General features: G+C 42.2%; 1 protein-coding gene across 3 annotated transcripts in view; it reads left to right on the plus strand.

The window, feature by feature from the left end:
- WDFY3 (WD repeat and FYVE domain containing 3) overlaps nucleotides 1–24,132 on the plus strand; it is a 1,200,521-nt gene that overhangs the window by 812,138 nt on the left and 364,251 nt on the right. For all 3 annotated transcript variants that reach the window (XM_069236246.1, XM_069236255.1, XM_069236264.1), the window contains 3 exons: nucleotides 20,425–20,607; nucleotides 21,697–21,854; nucleotides 23,370–23,447. In XM_069236246.1, coding sequence (XP_069092347.1) covers nucleotides 20,425–20,607; nucleotides 21,697–21,854; nucleotides 23,370–23,447 — 419 coding nt within the window. The remainder of the gene's footprint in view (nucleotides 1–20,424; nucleotides 20,608–21,696; nucleotides 21,855–23,369; nucleotides 23,448–24,132) is intronic.

Below are 24,132 nucleotides of genomic sequence, written 5' to 3' on the forward strand. Positions count from 1 at the left end.
TAAATGCATTCCTATAACCTCCCATGTCCCACATGGCTGTGCAAATAATTTTGCGGCAAAGGCTTTTCAAGATATTGGGTGTCTCATGACTGTTTTCTAGCACTTTCCTTGATAAAAATGTATAGGATTATTCCAGAAAGACCTCAGTGTTCCATAAGGGGATCTTGTGGTGATAGCGTGGGATTGTTACCAAAACCAAAACTACCACAAATTTCTTTTTAGCTCCATCAAGATCCCACACCATGTCTAAAACTCCAGCTCTTTTTCTCAGTGTATGTGTATGTTTATGTTTGTGAGTGCATGGCTATTCAAAGGCCTCCCAGCGCTAAGTGAAGAAAGGACCAGCTTGTAAATTCTCCTTACCGACTAAAAATCGTCTACTGGTAGAGTGGAAAATTATGGAAAGAGACAGGTTTTTATCGTTCTTCCTAAATACTGGCTCCTCAGTTGTTTTTCTTATCTTTGCCGGTAGGAGTTCCACAATTGCGGGGCTAGATTGAAAAAGGATCTCCCTCCTCATCTAGCTTTCCTAATTCTTCGGACCTTCATAGGGTACCCCTGCGCTGATCTAAGGGGTCTATTAGTATGGTAACATGACAATATGCCTCTCAGTTTCCGTGAGCTTTTATCATGAATAAGTTTATGCGCTAAGCTCAGGGTTTTAAACTTTGTTCTTTTTTCAAAAGAAGCCAATGCAATGTTTTTAGTGCTGGTTCTGTTTTAGAGATTTTCAATAACATTCTGGCAAATGCATTTAGTTAGTATACCAAAGATTTTGGATTCTTTAGCTGGCTCAAAACTTGGTGTACCTGTTTTCACAGCACTTTTGTCATTTTTTGGGTGATGCTTCTCAACTACATGTTGTTTCTGCTGTTTGGTTTTAATAATGCAAGAAAGTCAGTGTCAGATCGCTATGTACTGGGCTGTTTTTGCAACGGGTTGGCTACAACTCCTCTTCATTTGAATTCCACATTTAGATGCATCAGAAAGTAATTAGAAAGACTAGCTGCTTATCGAATAGGTCTGTCCTAGAGCTCTGCATCCTGTCTGAAGGTCAGGATGAAAAGTCAAAGAGGAGTAATTCCATGTTCAGTATATGATGCCTCTCCTCATTCAAAAATAGAACAAAGGCAAAGTCAGATTCCATAACCTCTCCAAAGCATCAGTTCAGTTTGGACTTGAAGATGCTGATCTAGAGATCCACTGTACTGCAGAGACACTCCAAACCCAGTGACGTTGGGTTCACTACACTGAGGATGCAGACCTTTCTCCAGCCCTGTTCCTTGTCTTTGAGCTAAATGTGATGCTGAATTTGCTCTGATCTGCACTGTTCTTATATGTTTAACCAGTGAAGCCCAAGAGATGCCTAATGCTGCGTATGTTAAAGAGGATCATTCCACTTATAACTGGACCAGAACTGCCTGTTTCCTCCACTTTAAGGATATTTATGATCCTTTGTTGGAAGACATTTACTTCCCTGTGTTGTTGCTCTGCCAATTGGTAGAGCTGCAGAATCTTTGAAGATAGTTTGTCCCTTATCAAGATGAAAGCAAATTGCTCAACAGATATTGGGTCTTGTGGACGTCCAGATAGGGATTTTGCTCCTATTTTTATAGATGCAGTGATATACTCATGTCCTCTGCAGGCCTTAAAAAATGAGAACATTTTTACCAGATCTGCAGATCTAGTGACTTGAATAATTTACTCGACCTAACTGTAATACGCTTGGCGCATAAACTCATCTCACATTGTGTCATTTTAGGCAAATATGTATTTCACAGTTGCCTTTTTCTTCATTATCATGTATTAGAGCACCTTCAAATATGTGACTTCATCATGTCTGCTGTACAAAAAACTATTTTGTTTGATTAAGTAAACCAACCTTTTGCTCCATGTATAACAATCTAGCCCACCTCTAGGGTACACAGGCCCCTTACATGCCTCCTAGCTCACTAATAGCATTGTCATCAAAACGGACGCAGAAATGTTTCAGCTTTAATAAATATATTACATAAGTATAATGTGGTAGCACACTGCCATTTACAGACACATTCTCTTTTGCGGTGCCCACAAACTATCACATGCATGTTTACAAATAAAACTAAAAAAGTGTGCAAACAATGTGCGGAAACCAGGTTTCAGCAAATAGTTATCATTTGCACTTCACCAAGTAAAGTATTCTGGTTTGTTCTGATCCTGATAAAATCTGTGTTCCCATCATACTTCAAAATTATTAGAAAAAAGGACTTTCCTAACTACTGAAATATGTTTTGAAATATTTGTAGAGTTCATTTTCAAGCTATTCAAGGGTTTTGTGCCCAGCAGATTGTCAGACAGTCCACTTAACAAAATCCTCTAACTTTGCAGTCAGAGAAAGAAAACTGAACACCGTTCTCAAGGATAACATGAACAGCAATTTGTAAGAAAACATAAGCTGACATATGACCTCTGTCTTTGAATGCACAAAAAATGTGATTAGATAAAAACAAAAATTAAGGTCATCTTTATTCACTTTCTGAATGAACAGAACACATGTTCTTTGCTAGCTTTCTTGCCAGACCCGTAAGCCCTAAAAATAGCACACACTGATAAATACTGACTCATTATAGCTAGTAGGCGAGTAGATTTCTTGAGGTCTGCTAAGGGAGATGTCTTGGTTGGCTATTCCCCTGCTCCTTAGGCAGGCACAGTGGTTACTGGACCAGATGCTGGAGAGTTGGTTCTAAATATTTGATGACAACGGCTTCACCATGGTTGACATGGTGTGTGGGGACCGGAGTCCTTCACTGCAACACTTGGAGCTCTCTTGACCAAACTCAGCTTAGTTATTTGTCATTTGAAGAAGATTGCTTGTTTAACAGAAATGCAGCTCAGTTCTTAAATGTTTTTCGTAGAACCTGGCAATTGCTATGTCCTTGGGACTGGCTATGACAATATAGTTATTTCCTCAGCAATACAAAAGGTTTATAAAGTATGGGTGACCTTAATACAGTATCCTGGTTGATGAGCAAGCCCGCTATTAGACAGGTAGCTCCATACAATGGACACCATATAGACGTATGGTAAATATTGAATAATACTATAGTACATGGCATTGGGCATATTTAACGCTCTAGATATTTATCTACATCATTGATTAGCCCACATGATTAAGGGACACAGAAACTCATAGTAGAAGGTGCTGACTTAAATGATTTCAAGGGTCCTACCATGTAAGGAAGTTTCAGTAATGTTTGCTGGTATATTGCAGGCCATTCCAAGAACTGAATGCCAAAATAGAGTAAGAGAGCGCTTGGATTTAGATACAGGACAGAAGATATCAGATGAGCAATGAAGGTATTTCTCTTCACAAACAATAAAGGTGTTGGCTAATAGGAGCCATATGCTAGTGCACTATAAATACCTATATCGTATATGCCACACCCCATTTAGCATGTACAGAGTATCTGAATTTACATTGTAAATGATGCTTGACACGTGGAGGTGGAGTTTTACCACTTGGCAAGGGAATACAGGTGTGGGCCAGTACTGGGGTGAGATGTGTAAAATAACAGCGGAGATGACAATCAGGTAGATCTATTGCCGATAATGACGCTGGTGGGATATGTAAACCCAAGACACATAGGACGTTTGTGGCACTTTTGATGTAATGGCAAAAAGGTGCTTCGCAATGCGTAGGGATAGGCTTCCAAAAAGAAAAGACTGGATTAGTTATTTGGTGTGGTATAACACTCAATCTTAAGTTTATAACGCAACACTTGTGGTTGAGTTCCAACCCAAGGATATTTGGAACCCAGTTTGTCAGTACTTATTACCTAGATGGAGATGGTGACATAGTAACCTGTGTACAACAGAAGTAGACCATGAAATGTCAACCTAAAGGGGGATAGTATGGAATCGAAATACATCATGATGTAATAGATGAAAGTATATTTTGGCGTGATAGCAGATGTGTACCAGTTTTATGTAAGCTGACATTTTAATACTGCATGTATACTGTTGTCATATTCTATTCAACAATTGAGCTGTACTTTTTTGTTTAAATCAATAAATAAAATACAAACTATATGGAGGCTTTACCCTTTCCAACAAAGTCATTCACCTATACAGCAGCAACTGCATTATCTTTTATTATTAGCAGGATGATTCCTGAAGTCAGGGCACAGTAAATGCCCACTTACACCTCAGTTCATGCTTATTGCGGTTACAATTGGGTTCTTTAATCGTTTTTGCCTTGATTTAAGGCTGGAGCTGGGCAAGTAATGTGGAAAGAAACTCTGTTAGTATCTTGGGCCAAGACCCTTATTTGCTTAGAAGGTGATAACCGATTTTATGTTACTGAGAGCTAGTGAATGTTTTTCAGAACTGGAAAGATGTGGTCAGAATTCTTTATGTTAAGGCAGAGTCTGATTACTTCATTTTAAAAACTCAGCAGTTTTGCAGCTGCATTCTTCAAGGCCTTGGCATAGGCAATATTGTTGTAATCTATTTTTGGCAACACCAATTCTTCATAAGTTCAGTGTTGTGCGGTACCTGTGAGACAGTTCTTCTCAGAAGCTTGAGAAGAATATTGGTATTTTTCACTATTTTTGTGATTTGCAATTCCGGAGAGTTTCTTGTCACAGCAAACTCCTATGTTCTTGAATGTAATAGAGGTTGGAGTTTCGCTCCATTTATCTGATAGAGACTTCTAGTTTCAAATTCCTTACCTTTGAATTTCCCCAGACGTTAGACTGGATCTGGAGTTTTTTTCTTCAAGCAGTAACCCTGCGCGCCGATAGGTGGCATTGGTCAACTCCGCGGATGTCGTTGGCGTCGTGATGACGTTGCGGTCATATATAGGTACCACTCCAGCGTGCTGACGTCAGTTCTTTCTTTCCGTGCCAGCCTACACGCAAATCCGGAGAAGAGCTACCCCAGTCATTTTTTGACTGACTGCGATATTTTGTAAAATTTGTTTTTTGACCAGTTTTGATGTGTCGAGGGATGTCCCGTAAGACCAGATTCAAGCCCTACCACTCCTGTCACCGCATGATGTCGATGACAGATTCGCACCTCATGTGCCTCTGGTGTTTGGAGCTTGACCACGACCCGAAGTCGTGCTCAAAGTGTCGGGCCATGATCCCGAAAGCTTTGAGGGAGCAGTCCCTAAAGCTCATGGCGGCCCGACACTCCACTCTGCGTCATTCCCAGTCCCGATCAAGAGGAAAGTCAGGAGACCGGTCTCGGAGTCACCACCATTCTTCTTCGTCCAAGTGATCTGGACATTCAGGGGAGAAGATGACGAAACATTCTTCGACCTTGTCCTGTCGCTCACACGACACAACATTGGAAGAGTGTCAACGCTCTAGGCCTCTGTCCTCGGAGCCTCAGTCTCGGTCCGCTCCGTGCCTCCTCGAATTTCTGCCCAACTAAAGGAGTTCTGTGAGGCCATGCGCCTCATGTTTGGGCAGCCTGACCCATCCTCTGTGCCTTCAGGCCCTGGAAAGTCGGTGAGGGCCCCCTTGGGTTCAAAGTCAGCGACTTCGGTCCCGACTCCAGAGGGCACCTTAGGATCCGCTTCCTGATCCAATCCAACGGCGGTCTGCCAACGTGATCTTCCCTGGCGTCTGGTGAGATGACGCCACTCCCAGCGCTGATTGGGTCCACAATTAACATCAATCCTATACTCATCCCCGACAACCCGGAACGACGTCGCTCGACGCCAATACCGTTTTCCATCGGCTCTGCTGTGCCCAGGGTTGATCCTGAACTCTATTACTTGGGTATGGATATGGGGAAAGTGTAGAGGGGTCACTGGACCCTATAGAAGACCAGCTTGAACCCGAACTGGACTGGTTGCAGGATTTGGGTGATGCCAGTGGGTTGGACACCTCCCATGACACTGGCATGTTTTCTCCCCGTACCGTGGCTACGGAGGTGGGAGCGTCATACTCAGTGGTGGTGAGAAGGGCAGCTGAGGTTCTGAACCTTAAGCTTCCTTTTGTGGAGGTCAGGCGAAACCTCCTGACTGAAGTGCTTCAGCCTGGGGCCTCCATCTAGGAACCCCTTCTTCCCTTTAACAAAGCACTTACAGACGTCCTACTGGGGACCTGGTCCAAACCCAGCACAGGGGCTCCTGTGAATAGGATGATTGCCCACCGCCATCGGCTGGTGCCGAATGACCCAAATTTCCTCACCCAAAACCCTACGCCTATGAGCCTTGTCATCCAGGCTTCTTCATCCTCTGGCGCATTCCCTACCACTCCCCTGGACAGGGAATTAAAAAGACTGGACACCTTAGGGAAGATGTTTTCTTCTGCCCGTCCAGCGCTGCGGTCCATGAACACAGCATGCCTTTTGGGCTGCTATTTCCATACTCTCTGGGATACAGTTGCGCAAGTGCTACCCAAGTTCCGGAAGAGGCCCGGAATGTTCTCTCTCAAGCCATGACAGATGGGAGAGACGCAGCCAAGTTCATGATCTATTGTAGACTGGATACAACAGACTCACTGGGCAGATCGGTTGCATCGACGGCGGCACTGAGACGCAAAGCCTGGTTGAGGACATCAGGCTTTTCGGGGGATGTCCAGCAATCCTTGATGGACATGCTCTTTGATGGCGCAATTCTCTTCGGAGATAAGGCAGACTCAACGGTCAATCGCTTTAAGGATTCCCAGGCTACAGCTCGGTCCTTAGGCCTCGCAGCCACTCCTCATCCCCCCCTCAGTCCTCCTCTTGTTCCTTTCATGGCTACGGAAGGGGCACACAACCGTGTCCATTTTCACTGAGCCATCGACCCGCGAATGCTGCACAGCCCCCGTGTGGAGGCAGACACGGGATCCACAGACCTCGTGGATCAGGGTGTCAGCAGGCCACCCAGTCCACCCCCACTCCCTCCTCTGCCTCAAAACCTTCCTAGTCTGTTGGGACATCTGGGACCAGTTGGCGGCAGAATTTGCCATCATCTGCCCCACTGGGAATCCATTACCACAGACAGGTGGGTTCTACAGATCGTCTGAAGGGGCTACTCCCTCCCCTTAGAGACTTCTCCAGCCATGCCACCATCATTTGATCACCTGTCGGAGGATCATTTAGCACTTCTCTGTGAGGAAGTCAAGAGTCCCCTGGCCAAGGGAGCCATCAAGAGGGTCCCTGCGCCAGAAGTAGGTTGTTGTTGCTAATCCAACTACTTTCTGGTGCCCAAAAAGTACAAGGGTCTTTGTCCTATCCTAGACCTCTGGTCCCTCAATCTGTTCCTCAAGAAGGAGAACCCTGGCTCAGGTCCTTTCTACCCTGAAGACAGGATGGTTTTGTTGTACTTGCAGGACGCCTACTTCCATATTCCTGTCCTGCCGGCCACAGACATTACCTACAATTCATGGTAGGTCACGAGCACTTTCAGTTCACCGTGTTCCTCTTTGGCCTTACAAGTGCTCCCCTGGTGTTCACGAAGGTGATGGTAGTAGTTGCAGCTCATCTGATCAGGTTAGGGGTCCTAGTCTTCCCCTACCTCGACGACTGGCTGTTGAAGGCGGACACACCCCAGAAAGTCATCTCCCACCTCCAGACGACTGCAAACCTTCTGTATTCGCTTGGGTTCACTATCAATGTGCCTAAGTCACACCTGACTCCCTCTCAGACGCTCCCTTTCATTGGAGCTGTTCGGAACACAGTGGAGTTTCGGGCTTATCCTCCCGAAAAGCAAGTCCAGGATATTCGGACTATGATACCGATGTTTCAGCCTCTATCCTGGATTTCGGTTAGGATGACTCTGAGGCTGCTGGGTCTCATGGCCTTCTGCATCCTGCTGGTCCAACATGCCAGGTGGAATATGCGGGCTCTGCAGTGGGACCTGAAGTTCCAGTGGGTACTGCATCCGGGGAATCTCTCCGACATGGTTCAGATCTCAGAGGGAACTGTGAAAGACCTATAGTGGTGGTTGTTGAATCCAGATTGGGTCAAGGGAAGCTCCTTCTCCCTTCTCCCAACCAGATCTCACAGTAGTGACAGATGCATCACTCGTGGGATGGGACGACCACATGGGAGAGGCAGAGATCAGAGGCCTGTGGTCTCCTGCGAAGTCCGGGCTCCACATTAACCTTTTGGAGCTCAGAGCAATCCGACTTGCATTGAAAGCATTCCTTCCCTCTCTCAAAGGGAAAGTGGTGCAGGTGTTCACCGACAACACCACCGCCATTTGGTATCGCAACAAACAAGGCTGAGTGAGGTCGTGGACCCTTTGTCAAGAGGCTCTTCGCTTCTAGACATGGCCGGAACGCTAGGGCATTTCCCTGGTGGCTCAACATCTGGCGTTCTCTCTGAATGCCAGAGCAGACAAACTCAGCCGTCGATGCATAGTCGATCACGAATGGCGTCTCCATTCGGAGGTGGTGCAAGGGCTCTTTCAGCAGTGGGGAGAGCCTTGGTTAGATCTGTTCGCCTACGCGGAGAACGCGCAATGTCAGCTGTTTAGCATGTTGGTGTTTCCATGGCAGCACTCGCTCGGTGACACTTCATCACAAGTGGAACTCAGGCCTCCTGTACGCCTTCCCGCTAATACCACTTCTGCCCAGAGTTCTGAAGAAGATCAGGCAAGACCGGGTCCAAGTAATCTTGGTAGCTCCGGACTGGGCACGAAGAGTCTGGTATCCCGAGCTCTGAGCATGGCCATCGATCCTGTGATCAGACTGCCCCTTCGGGTGGATCTTCTGTCACAGCAGCAGGGGACGGTTAACCCCCCCCGAACCTGTCCAGTCTCCGTCTCTTTGTGTGGCGATTGAGCGGCGACAGTTGACAGCTTTTGACCTTCCACCCAAAGTCTGCAGTGTCATCTTGGCAGCCAGGCGTCCCTCCACCAAAACGGTATACGCCTGTTGTTGGAAGAAAGTTTTTGGCATGGTGTATCAACAAATCTGTTGATCCCCTCTGTTCACCTCTCTCTGAGGTTCTCCTCTTTATTCTCTCTCTTGCCAAGCAGGGCTCTTCTCTGGGCACCCTCAAGGGATATTTGTCTGCCATCTCTTCCTTCTTAAGGCTACCAGATCAACCTTCTCTTTTCAAATTGTTGGGAGGTTTCTTAAAGGCCTCACTCAAATGTTCCCCCCTGTTCCATTCAGCATGCCCCAGTGGAATTTAAACTTGGCCCTCACATACCTCATGTGTGCCCCTTTCGAGCCGCTTCACAATTGTCCTTTACGGTTCTTAACAATTAAATCAGCTTTCTTGGTTGCCATCATCTCTGGTCGCAGAGTAAGTGGGCTTCAGGCTCTTTCTTCGAAGCCACCATTCCTAGCAGTGCATCGTGACAAAGTGGTGCTTCGTACTAGGGCTTCCTTTCTTCCCAAAGTGGTAATGCCTTTTCACGTAGGCCAATCCATCACCTTGCCTGCTTTTTACACACCCCCCCCCAATCCCTCACATGAGGAGGAGAGACTCCACTGTCTGGATCCAAAAAGAGCGTTGGCATTCTATCTAGATCGTACCAAAGATTTCCAGGTGGACGATCAACTCTTTGTGTGATATGTGGGTCAGAAGAAAGAGAAGGCAGTGCGGAAGAGGATCATCTCATGATGGGTAGTGCTCTGCATCAATATGTGCTACACTTTGGCGAAAAAGCAACCACCTGAGGGTTTGCAAGCTCATTCGACCAGAGCAACTGCTGCTACCAGGCGCTAGCATGTAGAGTTCCAGTCCTGGATATCTGTCAGGCCGCAACGTGGGTGTCCTTACACACATTCACCAAGCACTACTGCCTGGACAGTCAGGTCCGCAGGGATGGCTATTTTGGCCGTTGGGTCCTGCAGGACTTTTTGGTGTGATCTTAGTTCGCAACCCACCACCTGGGGATGGTATTGCTCGAGTATCTATTCAAAGGTAAGAAATCTGCAACTAGAAGTCTCTATCAGATGTTCAAGCTACTTACCTTCGGTAACGATATATATGGTACTGACATATTCTAGTTGCAGATTCCTTACTGACCCGCCCATCCTCCCCGCTCTGCTGACTGATTTCTAGGGACAGGTGGTTCCCTCTAAGAGCCTTAGTTCTGGTAGAGCATTCTCAGTGTTCTTCATGGCTCTGCGCTACTGCCGTGGAAAGTCGTGAAAAGAAACGGACGTCAGCGCGCCGGGGTGGTGCCTATATACGACTGCGATGTCATCACGTCAACCACAACGCCAACGACGCCTACAGAGTCAACCGACGCCACCTAAGGGTGCGCAGGGGTACTGCTCGATTTAAAATAAAAAATAAAAAAATAAAAAAATATCCGGATCCAGTCTGACGCCTGGGGAAATTCAAAGGTAAGGAATCTGCAACTACAATATGTCTCTACCAGATATATTGTTACCGAAGGTAAGTAACTTGTACCTTTGGCCCTATAAACATTAGCTTATCTCAAGGTTTTCCTACTGCAGGCAGTTTGGTCTTAAAGGTGTTCTGACACAGGTAGCTGTTCTTCATCCACTGGTGTACATGCATTAAGCAGGTGGTGATGTTTCTATCCTGTCCTCTGATGGTACCCAGCCAGATGTATAATTGGATGTCACCTGCGTACATTTGGAGTTAGAAGGTTTGATTTTTAAAACATCTGGGCCTGAGTTTGCAGATAAATATTGGAATAGAAAGGTCACAAAGTAAGCCTCAATGGGACCCCACAACATAAGTTGTTTTTTTAACTATAAAAGTAGACTGGCTGATTTAATGTGCTGATCTCTGTTTGACAGATATGATGAATGCCACTAAAAGGCCATGCTGGTGATCCGAGCCTATTCATTTCTGTAGCAATTTGCGATCCTCACTACATTAAGTTTCTGATAGATTCAGATACATTTGGACTTCTGATTCTCTTGTCAAAGAAAGTCAACTTCTCAGATGTCAACTCTTTTTGTCTCATTACCTCTGATTGGTCTGAAATCTAATTTCCTGTTGTGAAGATTGTTATTTATCTCTGATTTCATGCAATTGTATTATTGCCTGCCCTGCCACCATTTGTCTGTGAAGAACAGGTGGTAAATTGTCCAGTAGTTTGATGGGTCCTGTTGACTCAGCAATCGTTTCTCTGACGTCAGGTATTGCAGGCTCAGTACCTCTTCTTATTCCGAAGTCAGATTGCCTGTCATGAAGGAATGTTCTTTGCATTTACACATTTTTTCAAAGGGCCTATCACCTCCACTTCCATGATTTTTCTGATGAAAGGCAGGTTCGAAATTGGCCTGTAGGCTGCTGGATCCTGTGGATCAACAGATGGCTTTTTAAATAGGGGCATTATGATTGCTTTTTTGAATGGTGTTTTCAGGATGACTATGTTCACATTCCTAAATGGTGTTCTCTCCAGCGCATTTTTCATTTCATAGTTAATAGAGCCTAGTTTCAATTGGTAACCCTGCCTTTTGATCTCATCCCAGCACCAATTTTTTTCATATACATGATTTGAGTGTTAACATCAGATATACACCTTGAGAACATGCTCCTTCTCTGTATTTTGAAGATTGAATTCACCCTTAAAGACTTTTGCTCATCTTTGGGAGTTATGCTCTCTCCCTTATAAAGATTTTCCTTCAGCTTTGTAACATCTTCTTTGATTGTCAACAGTGAGTGCAGTTTATCTGCACAATGCTGGCTACTGTACAGAGCAAAACAGACCCTCTTTTTGAGAGGATTTAAAACTTTCCACTGATGATACACCTTTTGCTTTCCTACTTTCTCCTTCATTTGTCACACATGCAGTCATACATCTTCATCTACTGGCGCTCATGATGTTATGTATTTTCTTGCTGCCGGTTGTCGAGCTAAGGATGAGGCCGATCCAGTGGAGTACTTCCTCCAAATGGATTCCAGCATGGAAAAACTGTACAGTTTTATTGGTTTACATTGTCACTAGTTCAGTGTCTTTTAAAAGCCTCTAGACTCCTTACCATCTGAAGGCTGTTGTTTTCCATCATTAGGATTTCAATTTTGTGTTAATATTTTTTAATGGTGTATTCCATTGTGTCATGAATTTCTCTATGTTGGGGTTACTTACACTGTATCAGTGTTTCTTCCTGTAATCATGTTGAGTCATAGGTTGGGGGACGTGCACATCACACCAACCCTGCTCGCCATTGGTTGTCTTTATGCCATGGGTACTCTCAAACATTCCCCCAGGGGCCGCAAAGTTTTATCTGTGGCATGCCCCAAGGCTGCACTGATGCCAGTAGTGCGAGGGTTGGAGTGATGAAAGGGTGGCAAATTGGGACGCAAAGCAGCTGCGTGGTATGGAAAAAAAACCGAGCCTTCACATGACTTCGGTCTGTCACCAATGCTCTGTTCTCATGCCCCAAGAATTCAAGTCAAAGCATTAACTTCTAATGTTAAACATGAGAGAGAAAGAGATACTCATCTGGTGGGTGAATTGCAAAATGTGAAACCAGAAAACCTGGTATCAGTCATGGCTTCCACACGTGACCAAGTTGTGTGATACTAGGCAATTTATTAATTTCACTTTGTCTCCCTTTTCTTCATTACCACATATGAGAGCCCCTTGAAATACACAACTTCAGAATGTGTGCTGTACAAAACCCTCTCTAGTGTTTTATTTAATAAACTATAATGTTGTTCTAATTATATGACAACAAAGACTACGTACGAGGTGCACCGGACAAATGACTTGCCTCTTGGTTCAGCAATGGCATTGCTTTCTGAATGAGGGCGGTCTGAATGTTTCCAAGATCATATTTGAGAACTGTCACTGCTAATGACTCTAAGGCAGTGATATAATCCAATCTACTAAGGGTAAAATATTAATGCATGTTAATAAAATACACTGTTTTGAAGTTTGCAGAGTTTATCATGTGTATGCATGCAGGGGTGTGGAATTTATTAAAATATCTACTTGTCCAGGGGACAGGTTGCTTCTCAAATCTACTTGTCCTGTAAAAAGATCTACTTGTCCCTTTGGTGCCATGTAGTGTGGCGACAAATTATGGCAGCAATTAATAGCCTCTCTGATTATGCCAGGGCTACTACCATAGTAGGGCTTGAATACTTGGAGTTTCAATCCCTACTGTAGCAATTTCCCTATTTTGCCACCTTTCTGCAGATCTGCATACTGGGGCTGGAGGAAGCAGTAAGCAATAGTTTCCGGGCTGGAATGCCTTTGAGTCTGCAAACCTACTAACCTGCATGTTTTAAAGATTTTTACCAGCTTCTCTCTAATATTTTCCCATAATAAGAAAGGTTGGACATTTACTCCTGACAATGGCAGAATTAGAACTTCTTCCAGGGTTGGGAAGAAAGTGGCTGGAGGGAAAATGAACTTGCAAATGCTCAATAGATTTTCACATGAGCAAATATACACATCGTATTTACCCATGCTAAACTACAGTTCACAAATATTTTATAGGGGTACTACATATACCATGGGTGCACTTTTGTGACTTTCTTTAAGAATTTGGGGCCACATGTAGGTAGGTTCAGATTTGTGACCTGCAAATTGCGAGTCGCAAATCCGAATGTAGGATGGTGTCCTTGACACCATCTGTGATTCGCAAGGGCTTCGCAAATGCCCACCTCATAAATAATCATGAGGTGGGTCGCAATTTGCGACCCCCTCGCAAATGGTGGCCTGCTGGAGACCGCAGACCACCATGTCTGTGGCTGCTTTTCAATAAAGCAGTTTTTTGTGTTTGTTTTTGTAATGCAGCCCGTTTTCCTTAAAGGAAAACGAGATACATAACAAAAACGAAAAATGAAACGTTTTCGTTTAATTTTTTCAGAGCAGGCAGTGGTCCACTGCCTGCTCTGAAAAAATGTTTACAGTGACATTCACAATGGGGAAGGGGTCCCATGGGGATCCCTTCCCTTTTGCGAAAGTGTTAGCACCCATTTGAAATGGGTGCAAACTGCGATTGGTTTGCGCCCGCGTTCGCGGTCACAAAACAATCCTACATTGCACTGCGAGTTGCAATTAGGAAGGGAACACCCCTTACTAATTGCGAGTCGCAAACCTGTTTTGTGATTCGGTAACCAGGTTACTGAATCGCAAAACTGGGTTTGTGCATCGCAATGTGCTTTTTGCATGTCGCAAACAGCGAAAGTCGCTGTTTGCGACATGCAAAAAGCTACCTACATGTAGGTCTTGGTCCCTAATTAGGTCTGGTGTTAACAAAGACATTTTGTTTTTATTAAACTTCTATTTCTCTCTCTTTCGGCTGGCTTTACTGTGAGTGATCGCATTCTGCTCTTCCACAAGGAGCATATTGCCACACAAAGTAGTTTTGTTCAGTGTCAGGAACTACAGTGGCAATCAGTGACGTAACGAAACTGGAGGGTGCCCCTTTGCAAAGAACATGGAGGAGCCCCCTCTCCAGACTCACTCAGGGCAGGTGCTGTGCTGGAGGGGCCCCCTGGAGGGCGGCTGCGAGGCCTTTGTTATGCCGCTGGTGGCAACGTGTGCTTTAAAAGTTCAAAAACTTTTTGGGGGGGTTTTGCCAATGTTTGTTACAATGTTGAGGGCCTGGTAGCTCCCACAACAATAAAGTGTTACAAAAGCCATGTCAAAACAAGACATGCATTGATGAAACTAAAAGACTTATAAAAATATGTCAGATCAGTTGGCTTTGTCAGTGTTTGTTTATTTTCATGCTTCCCATAATCGTGTTGAAAATGGTTACACTGATTTTCCATTAGAAATATTTTTGGGAAATACTAGCATGCACCAACACATTTTACTAAATGACACTTCATTTGCATATAATCAGAGAGCATTCTGGGAGCATTATACCTAGCCTCTTAGCCTAAACTTTTCAAACGTGTGTACACGTTTTTTTTTTTTTGTACTGGAACCAATGTTAGTAGTGAAGTGTGACCTTAAAACATTTATTTACAGCACTCACCCTAATAATGAAGGCTTTCAAATAATGAACCATAAATACAAGTTCGAACAGCATTATCTTTTGGAAACACATTACCTCAACTGCAGAGAATTCCACTCTCTGTAAACAGGCAGCCAAAGGGTTTGTGTTGCAGGGGGTTGGGCCTACTTGTCCCAAGGACAAAGTAAACATAAAAACTTGTTGCCCTTGACCCCAAACAAGATGTCCCGGGCGTCGGGCGATAGGAATTCCACATCCCTGGCATGGTAAGTGCAAGATGTCTTTAAAACTAAAGGTGTTCCTAAAGAGTTGTTGTCTAGGACACCTTTTTTACTATACTGTTACTTTAGTGTGTACATAAAGTATACCGGTTTGTGTCACAGCTTTCTGCTTGTTCCTATTCTGTCAAGTGAACAGCAATCCAGTGCTGCTGTTCACAAGGGGGCCGCAATTAAACATCAGGAGGGCTACACTTTGAATATCCCTGCTATATGCTTATTAAGGCAATACAGTGGAACAATACTTCCTTTTTAATAAATGATGCTTATTTAAATTCACTTATTTTAGTTGTGGATGCTTAGTTTTCACCCTCTTCATTGGAAAATAGAGGAGTTGTTAAACTGGTTGCAACCCAAGAGGACCTTGAGATTTTGGTGGACTTTCTGGAGTTTGAAAGAAGGGCCATATTCTGTCCAAGCAAACAGTTACCACTATCATCATCCTTTGCATGCAGCAGCACATACATAGACTGTTATGTGAGGCAGATCACTATGTATTCTGTCAGCTGCATCTCGTGGTATTTTTTGCATTCTGATTTAAGGAATGAGACTTCATGCTTATGTTCATTAGTTTTTACTGTGATTGATTTTCCACTCTGTATTTTAATCAGATCCTACTTCTTTTTGGCATGCTGTTATAATGATCTTTCTCAGTTGGAAAAATTACATAGAAGGATTATCCAATAAAGTTACTTGCCTTCCCTGCGGGTCACTTGATGGTGACTGTGTCTTGGTAAACATCCTTCTTTACACAGATGCCTTTACCATGCAAGGTAAGTAATTAGGCTCACATTTTAAACATACATAACCATAGAAATTGACCTGCTATAGTTAGACATATTTCAAGTAACAATAACTTGTGCCCTAAGTTAACTATAACTTGTGCGCCTACCATGCACAGTTTTTTATGAATAATTTTACAACAAATGTTAGTGATATTATCAATGATGTTATAAAAGATGTCATGAGTGCCATAATATCTGGGTAATTAGCAGTGCATGGTGAGGGCGAAAGTTATAGTTACCTTAGGGCGTGAGTTATATTGCTTGAAATAACGCTAACAGGTGAATTTATGTGGTTTCCTATGTTTAAAATGTGAGTGTTACAATAACTTCCCTGTAACTTTTGATTTTTTTAAAGTGAATTCTTAAGGTTTTTTTAATGCTATTTCCCAACTATAACGTTCCTGTAACCTTTGTTTTTTTCCATTAATTTCTATATATTTTTTTTTTTTTTAAATACGTATAGTAATTTTCATCATTATACATTAATCCAACCATCGCTGCGCAGTGCCTTCGCCCGTGCACAACAGGGGTTTGACTTCAGGGCATGGCCTGTAGCCAGGCCCTGCAGCCAACCCCGATAACCACTCAACAATGCGCCACACACAACCTTTGGCTGTGCACTGTGGGGATTAGCTACATATCCAATACCCTATAACCATGAGAGAGAGAGAGAGAGAGAGAGAGAGAGAGAGAGAGAGAAAAAATTAAGACAGAGAGATAGTTTTTTGATGAATGATATACTTAAAATGAGATATTTCTGGACAAATTGAAAAGAAAAATGTTTTTGACAATTAAAAAGAGTGAGATCACTTTTTAGTATGTAACTTAAATATTTATAGTTTAAAAGAAACTAAAGCAAGAAATGACCACAGACTCACCTAGACTGGAACCCTTAACTTTCAGTGGGCATATCTGAGACCTTAACCACTAGGCCAGAGGTGACTCCTTACTGTGCAGTGTCCAGACTTAGCTATGACATTCAACCCACAGATTTTGAGGGGAAAAAAGACTTCAACTTATCATCTTAGGAATGTTTAACAGTCAAAACTTTAGAAAATAAACAGACACACTGTCATGAGATACTAGGATTTGAACATTCAACCTACTGACAGTCCAAGAGCTTTAGCTTTATGCAAAAAATTATCCTGTTCTGCTGTCCATCAAAACGTACATCTTGCTAGTTTGACGTCATTGCATGAAGTGACCATTGCGATAACAATCTCTCTCTCTTCCATCCATTATGGAATGAAACAGAGAGAGTGACAGGAACGCGGGGGAGCCTCAAAGCCCCCTCGGTCCTAGCCGGCTCCCCACATCCTGCGGAAGCTGGCATTGCTCCCACAATCAGTGATTTGTTATAAATAGCAGCTCCCTGCTTACGGGAAAAATGCTTTCATCTGTTTTCCTGCACCCACAAATATTGACACTTTTTAAAAAATAAAATTTCGTCAAGATTCGTTAAACGGCGACAGAGATATTGGCAATTAAAAAAATTGTTTTTTTATGGAAACATGGTCCTAGTTATAACTACCTTCTGGCGACTGCCAGTATGTAATATATATCTATAAATTCACTGAAAAAACAAAGGTTACAGGGGCATTATAGTTACGTTCACCTTTTACCCACACTAAACCATAGAAATTAATCAGTTATAGTTACATTTATTTGAGAGCAAACAACAACTCTGCCTGCGGGGAGCCGAGTTTTCATCTGTTTGCCTGCCCACTGTCAAGCGGGCAGAGAAACAGATGAAAGAATTGCTTCAGCCTGCAGAGAGCTGCATTTTCCACTGCACCATGGGCTTGGCTGCATGTAGGCATGTGGAGGGTTGGCTGCAGGCCAGGCCCTTTGGCCAGCCCCCCACTGCACACAGCCAAAGGCCATGCACAGCGGTGTTTGAATTAACGTATGGTAATTAAATATTACTCTGTTTAAAAAAAACTGTAGAAATTCAGTGAAAAAAACAAAGGTTACCGGGACGTTATACTTAGGAAATAAAAATTGAAAAAACCTTAGAAATTCACAAAAAAAACAAAGGTTACATAGGTAGATTGAGAATGTACATGCACAAAACCATAGAAATTCAGCTGTTATAGTTATTTCAAGTAACTATAACTCCTGCCCTAACATAACTATAATGCGCACCCTTGCAATGCACTGCCAAATACCGCATCACATCAGTAATTGTGTCTTCTCTGACATCATTGATATTATCATTGCAACATTTGAAGTAAAATTATTGATCTGAAAACTGCATGGCGGGGGACGCAAGTTATAGTTACCTTAGGGCACGAGTTATAGTTACTTGAAATACCTCTTACTATAACAGCTGAATTTTTATGGTTTTGTGCATGTAAATTCTGAACCTAACTATAAAGACCCTGTAACCTGTGTTTTTTAAGTGTGTGTGTGTTTGCAGAGAAAGAGACAGAGATTTTAGTGGCCTTAAATATACTTGCCATGCATGGTATGTGTGTGGTAAAGGCATGTGTTGTATTGTCATACATCCCTCTGTCTTCTCTTAGATCCATCATTAACCTCTCTCCCCCTCCATCTGCTAACGATGATAGGTTTTCTTTAATTGTTCATATTTGCTATATTCTTTTTGTGTATTTGTTCCAGCTTTTAATCTTTCTGAAATTGATAAACAGGGTAGCATGCATTGAAATAATAATAATGTACTGCACTACAAAATAGTAAGCATACGTTGGCAGGCTCTGTGTGGAAAACAAGTTATTTTATTTAGTATTATTAATATTATTAGTAGTAAGATTATAGCATGACTGGTGTATCTATCTCTCTCTGCTGTTCTTTGGCCACTTTTCAAAATGTGAAAGTCTAAATACTTCCTGAAATTCACCCCTCTTTATCCAATAAAAAAACCTATTTATTTTCTCTAAATATCATTTGCTGTAAAACATCCCAGTCTTTTCTGACCTCTTTCATGCATAATTTCTGTGGGAAGAAGGGGAAAATGAGTTTAGAACTCGAGGTTAGGCAGTCATCAGATAGGACTCTCCAATGGTCACATAGACCTTTGATTGTCAACGTCAAGTGTAAGGAGGGAACTAACATCCCTTTTAATTTTAATTATAGTGAAACCAATGTGGCTCCGTGAAAATGACAGACAGAACGATGTCCAAACCGTAAGGGGGTTTTCCTTGCACAATTAGTCACAATTACAAGTGAAGCCAATTAGCAAAATTGTAGCAAATATATTGTAAGCATACTTAATTGCATGATCATGCCATCTAAATTTGTATATTAGGAGAAAGGCGATGTGAAATATAATCACATATAGAAGACAAAATATCAACCAAGCGGGTTCCATAAAGGTGATTCCCTATTCTACGTAAAGCATTAAAAGTGGCAAGGGGATGTCTATGAGGAATGTATCAGCATCTGTTGAGCCCAATGTAAGGTTCAAGGGAGAAGTGCAAGTGCTCAAGCTTTAAGCTCAACCCTCTGGGCAGAAGAAATCAGCAGAGCTGAGAAGATGTCTTCTCTTAGAACTGTCAGAACAGGATGTGGTGCTAACTAGTTTATGAACACATGTAATTAATATGTGACAGAAGGCTCTGGAAGGCTTGTCGTATCAATCACTACCAAACAGAAATCATTGTTCTCCGGAGACAGGTAAACTCCGCAGTTTTCCAACTCTCAAAACTGAGGTACACATCTGCATGCCTGTGAAATCTGCAACAATTTGGTCTGTCTGGCACAAGAGGATCTGCCGCATACCAAAGCTTGTTCGTGTCCATGGTGAGAATCCAATTATGTATGAGCTATCTATCAGTCCCAAAAATAACAATAACCCTATGCTAACTCGAACACTACAAGACATCTGCAGAGGGGAAAGAACAAGAAACTTGCAAAACATTTATAAATGTGAAATACGTGAGCTAGGGCGTGGTTACAAGTTAGGCCATCCTTTATTCCAAAAATGGCTTCCAAGCAAGTACAGTTAGCATGATTAAATAGATTAATTACATTGAAGGGATGTATATATAGTTCTTTATAATGAATACATTGATTATAATTCTTCTAGTTATATTGTGGCTATAATTTAGGTGACTATCACCACTTATTATTGTTGGTTAATGTAGTATATTCAAATACTGTTAAACACACGTTGAGTGTATAAATTGTACATAAATGGTGGAGCGCTAAATTACGCTGCTCCAATGGTACCAGACTTGGTGGAACCGATGACAGGGAGTGGAGTGGAAACAGAAGCCTGTAGGCAGTTAAATTGCTCCTTCTGAGAAAAAAAATACATATTAACTGTTATAAAAAAGAATCTCAATTTGAGCTACGTATATCATAGAAAAACAACTTCTTGTAGGAGCTTATTTTACAGTGTTTTTTCATTTAAGTAATTTGGAAGACTATTTTGGAAATAGAGATCCGTTGAATAATAGATATGAAATGATAATTCATGGAAATAAGACTTCTTTTTCTACTTCTGTCTTTTTTTCTGTCATCTGTGCTAAATTATATGATTGTCTTGTTTTGTTTCTTATTTAGGACGCCAGCTGGTTGTGAAAGCTGTGAATCGCGTGTGGAAGGAATTCGTTCACCTGAGGAAACAAATTCTGGAGGAGCTCTTCAAAGTGCCACTCTTCACCAATGACCGTGGACAGATTGATATCTCGCAAATAAAACCACTTATTGAGGAAGCAACTGCAAAATTTTGGCAAAGTTACTTAGGTGAAGTCTAATCTTTTGTTTCCGAAGAACTCATTTCCTGCATTATGTGCATCTTTTTGACTTTTACTTAGTAATAAATCCACAATCTAAATTTATAAATTAGAAATCTTCTCATGTCGGATATCTTCTCTGTGTCGATTAAATTATTGGCAGTTACAATGTTGACAGAGGTTTCCAAGAGTACCCTTGGAATTCCTATGTTAATTTGATTCACATATGAGAATAAATGCATCTGTATATTTGGTAATCCAAAGTCTCCCAGCAAATACAACTATATTTTATCTCCATGGAGAATGTTTCCCTGTGGGAAAACAAAACTCCCTCTCCAAAAAGACCTGCTAATCTTTGGGGTGAGCCTGATTCTGTCCAACACTGCAAACTGATGTACCCAGGCCCTTGACATTATAAAATCTCCCAGTGATTTTGAAGTTGTGAATGGGCCAAGAAAAAATTAATGAATACCTGCAACCCAACAGTTACACCAATTTGCGCACATTTTCCAGAGCAGCGCCGCCCCGGAACTCCCACATCATGACCATGGGAGTGCAGATTTATAGGTTTAAGAACAATGTTCATAAGTTTGCATTTGAGACTTGATTAAGGGTTGATACAATGGCCCATTAGAGAATTGCCACTAGTTTTGCCTCTAAGGGGGGTGTAAGTTGGGAGATGCATATAGTAATAAATCTTAGGTCATAAGGGAAGCCCAAGTTGGGGAGACAAATTGATAACCAGCTTCAGAAAAGGTTTCACGCTGTCATAGACAATCAGTGTGCTTCTATAGTGTCAGACCTGATTCTCAGCAGAATCTTGTGAATATTGTGGAGATGACAGGAACACAAGTAAACCTTCTACATGACATTTGTAGCTCTGATAATGCTAAAATATACATATTATGTACTGACTTGACTTAGTCTGTGACAGAGATGCTTGACCCATAAGTTCATCTTTAAAGTATAGCTCACCATTCACTGTCCACATAGATTGATATAAACTGTCGGAGTGGCTATAATGCACACATACTGTATCATTCCTCCTTCCAGTTAATGCTATATGATTTTGCCTAATGTGTATATATTGTTTCTGAAGCTCAAGAAAAGAAAAGCATTAGTAAAGGTGAAACGTTCGTGCCCAGCTCACAGTCCAAGCTTTCACGAGTAAGCAGCGGGTTTGGTCTTTCCAAGTTAACTGGAGCAAGAAGAAACCGGAAGGAAAGCGGACTTAACAAACACAACCTGTCCATGCAGGTAGACAAAACAACTTAATTGTCACTATTGCATCATGTACTAGAGTGTTCACTCAAACGTTGAGCGTGTTATGTTGGCTTGCATGGCAGTAGAATGCCAGATTGTGTGAGTGGACCACACTATGAAGATGTGCATTGACTTGAACTCAAAACTGGGTGCTTCTTTGTTGTGCTCTTGATGCTAAATAAGAAGTGTGAAAAGTTACTTTATAGAAACAGGAGATTAAGAATGAACAACATATACTTCCATTTTATGTCATAGGGTGCAGCCTCATTGTAACGTGCTTGGGCCAATTTTAAAGCTCCTTTACAAGTAGATAATTAAGTACCAAATGTAAGAGTTCGTGACTGCCTTGAAAATATAAACGAGACATGAGAAAAGGCACGTGCACCGTGCAGAGCACTTTCATCAGTGTTGAAAATACTTCAATCTCTTTTAGGGTGCATGGCATCAGTGTGGAGTAGTGCAAGTAGATATGTAAAGCTTTGTTTGCTGCTGCTTCCCCTATAGAGGAATTATAGTTATTCTCCTAGCTTAGTGTTGCAAACTTAACCACTTCTCTGGGATTGTTGTTCCCCAATTAATCTTTTTAATCACTTAATCCTATGCTTGAGTGTCTTGTCATTGGCATCCAATGGCAGTGGAACTCAGATTCCCTTATCCACATCCTATTATATCTTTGATCTTTTCTCCATTGCCCCTCTTGTTTCTCTGCATCCCCATTCTTTAATTTCTGACCTACTGCATAGGCTTGAGTTACCACCCTTCAATATAGCTGTTACTTGCAGGATGCTAGCAAGTACCTCATCATCTTTCTGATTCACCACCTGGCACAATCTCTAATCCTGCATAGCCACCAGTTTTCTTTCTTCTTCCCTACCGAGGTGGGATTTAGTTTCAACAATCTAATTTCCCTCTTATGTTGGCCTATAAGGACAGTGCTGTAGATTCAAATAAGGATACATCCTTAGACTGTTTAGTGTCCGTTTAGAGCTGAGCAGGCTGCTCCTGTGTGTTCCACATCACATATCTGATGAGCTCTATGCTCTGCTCCTTCTCAAGTCTCTGTGGGAGGAATTTCGTGATCCATTGCTCCTCCTGGTGTACTCTCCAGGTATTGTTAGCATCAGCAGTAATCAGGCAGGATAGGAAATCCCTCGTGCCTCCTCTTTAATTTAAGGTTACAAGGCCACCAGTGTGTCAGCACTGTTGAAGGGGGACAGGTGAGTCACTAGTGCATAGTATAATAAATATTCACTTTTTAGACAAAGGTCTGTTGTCATCATCAATGCTGCTCATTCTGCCTGACACATTGAAAGAGCTGTGTCAAACATTTTCCACATATTAAAATTCTTATAGTTTTGAAATATCTGAGAACAGAGCCAAAGTGGTTTCCCGAATGTTTACATTGGAACATTTCTGTGGATGACTGGTAATGAATCAATATTTTGCTTAGACTTGATCATTACTCTGAACTTAATTTACTGTGGTACCATTTTTCCCCGCTTTCTCCAGGAAATTTCTCAGTGGATGTTTACCCACATCGCAGTGGTTCGAGACTTAGTGGATATGCAGTACAAAGAGCACTATGAGGTAAACCATGCTTAATTTTTTTTCTATTTCTGGCATTTATTTTTGCTTCCATACACTTGCAGATCACATGGATGATGTGAAAGAATTTTTACAAGCTTTTTATATGATTGGCTTCATAATGAACATCCGGTTTCGCAATGCCATATCTTAAAACAGATACCTAAAAATACATCTCCTGCTCAGCTTATTTAATTTATTTTAGTCATTTTTTGCTGTAGCTATGCTGAGTCCCAGAAGAGTGACAGAATTGAATACAGTAGAGTTTGTTTGAGACAGATATGTTAAACAGTAGCGCTAGCAAACGAGGGTTAAACATAGAAAAGGAAACAATGAGGAAATGAAGGGTGAATGTATAGAAATGGTGATGATAAAAATAGTGTACAATAAAAGATGTATCTGTGTGGGAGTTGGATTGTTGGAAGATGGTACAATATACAGAAACAAACTTAAATTGTAATTTAACAATGGGCTACATACTGTAGGTCAGCAGTAAGCATGGGGGAAAAAAGCTGTTGACAGCCCATATGAACACGATGACCATTTATGTAGGTTGGGACAAATGGCACAGTAGTGTTGGAAAGGGATTTAAGGGTGATGGAATATACACTAGACATGAAAATGTTGGCTGATTAATGAGTCAGCATTAAATATTGGTATGCATAAACAGAGTGGTGCAAGGCTGCAT

The sequence above is a fragment of the Pleurodeles waltl genome, chromosome 1_2 (genome assembly GCF_031143425.1).
Source record: "Pleurodeles waltl isolate 20211129_DDA chromosome 1_2, aPleWal1.hap1.20221129, whole genome shotgun sequence".
Lineage (NCBI taxonomy): Eukaryota > Metazoa > Chordata > Amphibia > Caudata > Salamandridae > Pleurodeles > Pleurodeles waltl.